The sequence below is a fragment of the Nematolebias whitei genome, chromosome 3 (assembly GCF_014905685.2).
Source record: "Nematolebias whitei isolate Nwh7 chromosome 3, NemWhi1, whole genome shotgun sequence".
Classification (NCBI taxonomy): Eukaryota; Metazoa; Chordata; class Actinopteri; order Cyprinodontiformes; family Rivulidae; genus Nematolebias; species Nematolebias whitei.
Genome location: NC_056500.1, coordinates 2,179,899 through 2,188,550, shown reverse-complemented (window position 1 = coordinate 2,188,550; position 8,652 = coordinate 2,179,899). Strand labels below are relative to the sequence as shown.

At 49.0% G+C, this 8,652-nt stretch overlaps 1 protein-coding gene across 1 annotated transcript in view; it reads left to right on the top strand.

The window, feature by feature from the left end:
• frem1b (Fras1 related extracellular matrix 1b) overlaps positions 1-8,652 on the top strand; it is a 40,965-nt gene that overhangs the window by 18,564 nt on the left and 13,749 nt on the right. Inside the window, exons 17-23 of the mRNA XM_037674429.1 lie at positions 2,298-2,486; positions 2,604-2,800; positions 3,316-3,541; positions 3,972-4,116; positions 4,918-5,059; positions 5,293-5,482; positions 6,200-6,464. Of these exons, the coding sequence (XP_037530357.1) occupies positions 2,298-2,486; positions 2,604-2,800; positions 3,316-3,541; positions 3,972-4,116; positions 4,918-5,059; positions 5,293-5,482; positions 6,200-6,464 (1,354 nt within the window). The remainder of the gene's footprint in view (positions 1-2,297; positions 2,487-2,603; positions 2,801-3,315; positions 3,542-3,971; positions 4,117-4,917; positions 5,060-5,292; positions 5,483-6,199; positions 6,465-8,652) is intronic.

Below are 8,652 nucleotides of genomic sequence, written 5' to 3'. Positions count from 1 at the left end.
AACCAACTGACCAACATACCAACAAATGACCGACCAACTAACCAACCAACTGACCAACATACTAACAAACTGACTGACCAACCAACCAACTGACCAACTATCCAACCAACCAACTGATCAATCAACCAACCAACTGACTAACCATTCAATTGACCAAGCAACTGACCCACATACCAATCAAATGACCAACATACCAAACCACCAACCAAACAAACGACCAATATACCAACCAACTGACTGATCAATCAACTGGCTGACCAACCAAAAGACTGACGGACCAACCAATCAATCAACCAACTAACTGACTAATCGACAAACTGACAACCAATCAACCAATCTCATACTCTCTGGATCTTAGATGGTTATGTGTATAAAACCCACCTGTCAACAGAATCAGTTTCTTCTGCCCTAACCTCTCAACCATCATTGGTCAGACCAAAGAGCTGTCAGAGAACTTCAGGCACAAGAGCATAGATATGACCAAGACTTTATGGACTGCAGATAATTAGCATGAAGCTTAGTGAGAAGGTTGCAACCATTATTTTGAAATGACCTACAGTCGCCCTAGGTCTAGAGTTCCATGGGAGAGCTTTCTCATGGGGTGAGGATGATGATAAGAAAGGTGAGGGATCAGCTCACAATTACACAGTTACACAGTAGCTCATAAATGAGCTGAAGGCAAGTGGGACCACATTAACTAAGGTCATCATTGGTACCACACTACGCTGTGATGGACTAAACCCTGGCAGCGCCTACAGGGTCCCATCAGGATCCCTGGCAGACATCAGACAGCCATCTCCCTGGAATTTCAGAACAGAGGAACTTGGAAGGCACTGAGTTCAGTTTCTTGGGTTTCTGTTCAGTGCCCTGAGCTGACTTCTGTTGTGACTTGGCAAATAAACTGATCTGAATTGAATTTTACTTGCTCTGAAATACTTCCTGTTAATTGTAACTGTTTTTACTCTGACTGCAGTGCTTTTTGTTCCTTCCTGTTTTATCTTCATGTCAGTCAGCTGATGTGTTTATGTGAAATCTGCCTTTTGTCTGCTGGTGTCTGATAATCTCTGCTGTGTGTGTGTGTGTGTGTGTGGTTGGGGGGTGGGGGGTCCAGCAGTGGGTGGACAGCAAACAATGCCCATCTTTACGAAACAAAAGAGGAAGGAAGAGCATTTCTTCTTCACAATAACCACTGTGTAGTGGCCTCCTCGCTGACTGGATTAGTGACGGTAACCAGTGTGGGGATGACGGCCTCCTAATCTTGCAGCACATCCCGGCATTCATTGAACACCTTCGAGCCGCTCAGGGTTTGGCAGCCGGGGGGCTGGGGTGTCTGTGTCTTAGTCTAATTAATTATCAGTGAATGAAGATGCAGTTTAAGAGCATTAGTCCAGCCTCATGTTGGGTTCTACTGCACAATGATTGTGTTTTATCTGCCAGATCCAGAAGTATCCTTCATTAACTCTCAGTTTGGGATTTTTTATATCTTTTTATTCATACAAGCTCAAATATACACTGCTTTGATAATATTTAGTTAAATTTTCATCAGCAAGTGTACATTAGACCTTTGGCTGTTTTTCTCCATCAACAAGTTTCTGATAGAACTCTGATATTTCCATCTATTCATCTTCGTCTTGTTCTGAACTCTGGTCTTGGGGCAGCAACTTGATCAGGGAGGTCCAGATATCTCTTTCCACAGCCACCTTTTCCAGTTCTTCTGGGAGAACTCCAAGGCGTTCCCAAGCCAGCCAAGAGACATAGTCTCTCCAGCATGTCCTGGATCTTCCCAGGAGTCCCCTCCCAATCTGACCAGTCTGGAAACCCTCACTAGGGAGGTGTCCTGGGAGCATCCTTTCCAGATGTCTGAACCACCTCAACTGGCTAGTCTCGATGTGCAGGACCATTAGCTCTACTCTGGCTCTCTCCTGGAGAACTGAATTTCTCACCATATCTCTAAGGGAGAGTCCAGCTGCCCTGCAGAGAAAATTTCTTTAAACCGCCTGTATCCACTATTGTGTTTTGGTCAGTACCGTCAGTTCTTGGCCATAGGTGAGGTTAGGGTTAGTCCATGGTGAGAACAGAAAAACTGTCTTCACTGTGGACAAGGACACTGGTGTTTACCTTCCGGGACATCTGATCAATCTGATTAATTATCATTAATAATCAGAACTGCCCTGGTCTTAGTGGATCAACTGAACCAGTCCAGCAGAAGGAGAGCTAGTGACAGACAGTTCTTTAGCCTCTGTTCATCCTGAAGGTCACCTTTGTTCACCTGGACTCTGTGTTCTTGGTGTGTCCAGGTGAGTCCATGTTGGTGGTAAATGAAGGAGCCTCCGTCTGTTTGTGTGGGGCGGTTTTAGGAGCTTCAGACCCAGACAGCCCCACTGAGGACCTGACCTTTCAGCTGGAGACTCCTCCCCTACATGGCTTCCTGGAGAACACACTGCCAACGCCAGGTTCTGAGAAGAGCAACGCTGGAGTTCGGGTCGGTCGGTGTTATTTATCTGTGTTGTGTCTGTTTTGGACCACCTGGTTCTGGTTTCTCACAGAGATACAAAGATGTTTGTTAATGATCACCTGACCTCAGAGGTTTTTTTTTCCCCCAGAATCCTTCAGCCTCGTCCACCTGACTTCAGGCTTCATCAACTACGTCCAATCAGAGTGCAAAGGGGCGGAGCCAACTGTAGATCAGCTGTCCATCAGTGTGAGTGATGGGCTGCACAGCTCCGCCCCCATTCATTTCTACATCATCATCACACCAACCAATGATGAGACTCCTACACTGTGGATCGCCAACTTTAGCGTAAGTTCTGATACCACCTCGAGTCCTGACCCCACCCCCAGATTCCCAAGACCCGACCTCAAGAGTCCTGATCCCACACCCCATGTCCCACTGCCTAAAATCCTGAGTGCCACCCCACCCTCAGAATCCTTACACCACCCCCAGAGTCCCTGAGTCCAACCCTCAAAGTCCTGACACCTCACGCAGAGGCTTCACTCCACCTAAAAAGTCCTGTCCCTACCCCAGAGTCCAGAGACCTGATCTCTAGAGTCCTGAACCCATCTGCAGAGTCCTGACACATCCCTAGATTTCTGACCCAACCCCCAGAGTCTCTGAACCCGTCTTTCAGAGTCCTGGCTCAACCTCCAGATTATTGACCCAGTCTTAGCCCTATTCATATTAAAGATGTAAAACGGTCACTTTAGACCCATAACCATGGTAACCAAGCAGACAGCAAGTTCTATGCAACCAGTAAACACTTATATTTGATATGAAACTCCTGAGGTAGATGAGTGACTCCTGGTGATCTCTTGCAGGTAACTGAAGGCGGGATGACGGAACTGACTCCATCCATACTGGACGGCTCAGATCTGGATGTCCCCTCGGACCTCCTCACCTTCACAGTTGAAAAGCCCCCGGCCCACGGCAGACTCATTAACGGCATTCATGGAGCCGAACTGAGCCGATACAAGAAGACGGGGACCGAGCAACTCCAGAGGAACCTCCACATCACCTCCTTCACCTTGCAGGAACTAAAACAAGGTGAGACTGAGTCCACATCACCTCCTGGTCCTTCAGGCTGTAGGACAGGATGAGACAGAATCTAGGACCAGAGATTGAAGCGCCTGCCGCTTTTAAAAACTATTTCTGTTTCCAGAAACATCTAGGAGGTTTGAAACACAATGAAGCAGTTCTGGTAGTTCTAGGTGCAAACTGGTGATGTTCTACATGGTTAACGTGGGAGAACCATGTTCCACACAATAAATACGGGTCATGTGACTAAAAATATGGCTGCACTCAGTAAAATGTGGGTACACACAGTCCGTGCACGGTTCCACAGGAACAACCGCCTACTTTACAAACTCACAGCAGATCCAAAGGTTTTTGACATTGCAGCTTATTTTCTCTTTTTGATGCTTCTTACACCCCCCCCCCCACACACACACACACACACACGCCTCCCCCTCTGCAGGCATGAAGATCATGTATGTGCACGATGACACGGAAACCCTGGAGGACACCGTGCTGCTGCGGCTGACAGATGGTGTCCACACGGTGGAGGGGACGGCTCGGGTCACCGTGCTGCCGGTCAACGACAACAAACCACAACTGCTCAAGTACACACACACACACGCGCGCGCACGCGCGCACACGCACACACACACACACACGCACACGCACAGTGAGCTGCTGTTTAAAGCTCCTTAATCTCACTAATGAGACGTCTGTAGAAATATGGGTCACTGTGAGGTCAGAGGTCAAGGTGGGAAGCCTCTCTCTTTATGATTAAAAACACGTTACATATTTAAAGATGCAGCAAAATTATATTTGGATTAAACCTTCTTGGTTGTCCCCAGATCAGCTGAGGGCTGAGGCCTTTGGGGGGCCCGGTGCTGTAAAGACCACCGAGGCAGAAGAACACACAGACTTGGCAGCAGCTGCTGTCCTCCTCGTCCGTGCGGTTCCTGCAGGATGAACGTGGCAGCTTCTCTCCTGCGTGGATTTTATTTCCAAGCGAAGAAGCAAACAGCCAGACGGTTCCTGATGTTCACCCCCACCCCCAAAATAAAACACCAGCAGCACCAACCCAGATCTGCACGGTCCCACAGGAAGAACCTGCTCACACACAACTTCCTGCTTCTGCTGTTTAAACATCAAACTTTACTTCATCGACTGCTGAGAGGAACCCGTTATGTTCTTCATGCGCAGGCAGGAAGTTGTTTTTCTGAAGGCAGGAAGTTCTCCAGCTGAAAGAATGTGACCAATCACAGCTCAGGCCTCTTTGGACCTCTGGCTGGTGTCTGACCTCTGACCCATCACGTTTTGGTCCTTGTGCTAAAGTTCTCCTCAGAAGCCTTCAGCAGATGTTCTTGGGTTTGGAGTTGGTGGCAACAGTTTCTTCTTTGCTTGTGTTTTAGGAACACGGGGCTGGACGTGAAGTCCGGTGAGCACAGAGTGATCTCCAGCCTGGTTCTGGAAGCTGAAGACCTGGACACGCCCCCAGATCAGGTGTACTACGTCCTGAAGGCTGCACCAAGGTTTGGAGGGCTGCAGCTGAAGGTGACTGAACCGTTCGCTCCGTGGTTCTGGTGTAGGAGACTGAGACTACACCAGAACCTTCAGAAGGTCCAGGTTTAGTGTGTCGTGAACACTGACCCAAATCCGACCCGTTTTGTTTTCAATCATCAGAACTTTAAACGTTTCATCGTCTCTTCAAGCAGCTCTGAAGAGACGATGAAACGTTTAAAAGATTCACATTATTTTTAGGTTTAACTCGTGATCTGTTTCTGCAGACGGAGTCGGGTTGGATCCAACTCTCAGCCGGTCAGAACTTCACTCAGGATGATGTGGACCTCAACCGGCTCTGGTACAAACACACTGCCGGGGTCAAAGGTCACGACAGCTTACGCTTTGTCCTCAGCGATATGGACAACGAGTCTCCGGCTCAGATCTTCTTCATCTCTGTCCACACGGTGCACAAAGGTCAGAACCAGAACCTGCTTCATCCACAATCAGCTGCTCCCAGAGACCTGCAGACCCAGACCTGCAGACCCAGATCCAGGACTATGAGATCCAAATGTAGCAGTTTTAGCATGACAACATCTAGAGGTCCTCACAGACCTGCAGAGTCTTGCTCCTCCAGCCGGGTGGGGGTCATACATTATTCACCCCCAACACTTTTACCAGTCGGGTGAACACGGAGCTGTGGGCCCGGCCCTTCTGGCTCGGGGCCCGATGATCCTGGAGGAGCAGAGGTGCGACCCCTCAGATGGTGAATAATTCACAGCGAGGAGCTGCAGCAGCTGCAGAGGCTGGTTCTGTCCCGCTGGGTCCTGGTCCAAACCCAAACATTTCCTCTTTTAGAACTTTGGTCCTCTGAGTCGCTCGTTCAGCTGCAGGTAGAACTTCAGAACCTCCTAGGTCCAGGATCTAAGGCCTGCTGGTCCAGGGTTAGGACCTGGTTTATAAACAGATGTTGTGGTTTTTGTTTAAGAGTTGAGTCTTTTAAAGGATCAGTTTGGTCCAGGACCTGGTTTTCTCCTGTTCTGGGGCTGGTTCTCCACACGGGTAAAGGTGTCAAAAAGTTTTTGGCCCGGTGGTCGAACAGCGAGCGGGTCAGTCTGTCATGATCCGGTTGTTTGCGTCAGACGGGTACAGAATCTGTTCAGAACCCTCACAGATTCCTTCGTCTGCCTCCAGGTGACATTGTGCTGCAGAGCAAGGCAGTACACCTGAGGGAGGGGCAGCGGGTCGTCCTCAACACTGACATCCTGCTGGCATCAGACCTGGCGGGTCGGCCGGAGGAGCTGGTCTTCACAGTGTCGGTACCGCCTCAGCACGGCCTCGTGCATGCCGTCCAGCAGCCGGGGGTCCCGCTGACTAGCTTCACCCAGCTGGACGTGGCCGCTCACCAAGTGTGCTACACTCACAACAACGAGCACAACGCAGGAAGTGACTCCTTCAGGTGAGGGAAGGCCCCACCCACACACCACCGTTCTGCTCAACATCGTTCATCTGGACCGACTCTGAAAGGTTCTGTTAGACGTTCTAGCGAATCAGATCACTGAGAACCAGAACTGTAGACCAGGTGTTCCGCCTTCTCTTGCTGATGAATCCAACAGGAACCATTTTATAAGAGCAGCCAGGTTGGACTTTTGGAACCAGAGTCTGTGTACTCAGGATGTGGGCCTTTAAGCCCCGCCTACTTTCCCCACACACAACCTTCTTTAAAGCAGGAAACAGCATGTAAACATTAAAACACTAGAACAGACATCAGCAAGGTCAGAACTAAGGGACTCGAGAAAAATAAAATATGATCTGAGATGTGGTTTTTAACTTCACCTGGTTGTTTACATGAAGGGGGCGGGGCTTAAACTAGGAAACAGTTGGAGAGGAAGCCAGATTTCAACTTTCAGGTTTCTGTCGTGGTGAAAACCAAGGAAACGCTGGGATTTCCTTTACGCCCTGATGGTGGCACTGGGGACGCACCGATTCCACTTTCCTGGAGAATCCATCCATCCATCCATCCATTTTCTTCCGCTTATCCGGGGTCGGGTCGCGGGGGTAGCAGCCTAAGTAGGGAGGCCCAGACTTCCCTCTCCCCAGCCACTTGGTCCAGCTCCTCTGGGGGAATCCCGAGGCGTTCCCAGGTCAGCCGAGAAACATAGTCCCTCCAGCGTGTCCTGGGTCTTCCTCTGGGCCTCCTTCCGGTGGGACGTGTCTGGAACACCTCACCAGGGAGGCGTCCAGAAGGCATCCTAAACAGATGCCCAAGCCACCTCAACTGGCTCCTCTCGACGTGGAGAAGCAGCGGCTCTACTCTGAGTCCCTCCCGGATGATCGAGCTTCTCACCCTGTCTCTAAGGGAGAGCCCAGACACCCTGCGGAGAAAACTCATTTCGGCCGCTTGTATCCGAGATCTCATTCTTTCGGTCACAACCCAAAGCTCGTGACCATAGATGAGGGTGGGAACGTAGATCGATCGGTAAATTGAGAGCTTCGCCTTTTGACTCAGCTCTCTCTTCACCACGACAGACCTGTACAGCACCCGTTTCACTGCAGACGCTGCACCTATCCGCCTATCGATCTCTCGCTCCATTTTTCCCTCATTCGTGAACAAGACCCCAAGATACTTGAACTCCTCCACTTGGAGCAGGACCTCCTCCCTGACCCGGAGAGGGCACTCTACTCTTTTCCGGCTCAAGACCATGGCCTCGGATTTGGAGGAACTGATCTTCATCCCGGCTGCGTCGCATTCGGCTGCGAACCGCTCCAGCAAAAGCTGTAGATTACGATCTGATGAACCCAATAAGACCACATCATCTGCAAAAAGCAGAGAAGCAATCCTAAGGCCCCCAAAACGGATCCCCTCAACACCTTGGCTGCGCCTAGAAATTCTGTCCATAAAAGTTATGAACAGAATCGGTGACAAAGGGCAACCTTGGCGGAGTCCAACTCTCACCGGGAACAAGCCCGACTTACTGCCGGCGATGCGGACCAGGCCCTGACACCGGTCATACAGGGACCTAACAGCCCGTATCAAAGGGCCCGGTACCCCATACTCCCAGAGTACCCCCCACAGGGCCCCCCGAGGGACGCGGTCGAACGCCTTCTCCAAGTCCACAAAGCACATGTAGACTGGTTGGGCAAACTCCCACGCACCCTCCAGGACCCTGCTGAGAGTGTAGAATATTCCTGGAGAATATTTAAAAAATTTATATCTAAAATATTTTGAGAACAGGCAGCAAAGTACCTCAATCTACTACAACGGACAACAATAATATAAGTTATTATTATTTTGTTTGTATGACTCTTTAAATGTAGCACTTTGACATTTACAAATGTAAAGTGCCCTTTAAATGGGATGCATTATTATTATTATCATTATTTATCAATTCAATTCAGTTTATTTCTAAAGCTCCAAGTCACAACAGAAGTCGTCTCAGGGACTGAACAGAAACATTCATCTATAAAATAATAATTTAATAATAACAACAACAACAACAACAACAACAACAACAACAACAACAACAATAATAATAATAATAATAATAATAATTATTATTATTATTATTATTTAATAATAATAATTGAACATTATTTATGTGAGGAGCAGCTTTGAGTTTAACTCCATCACTGAACTCTCATCTTGA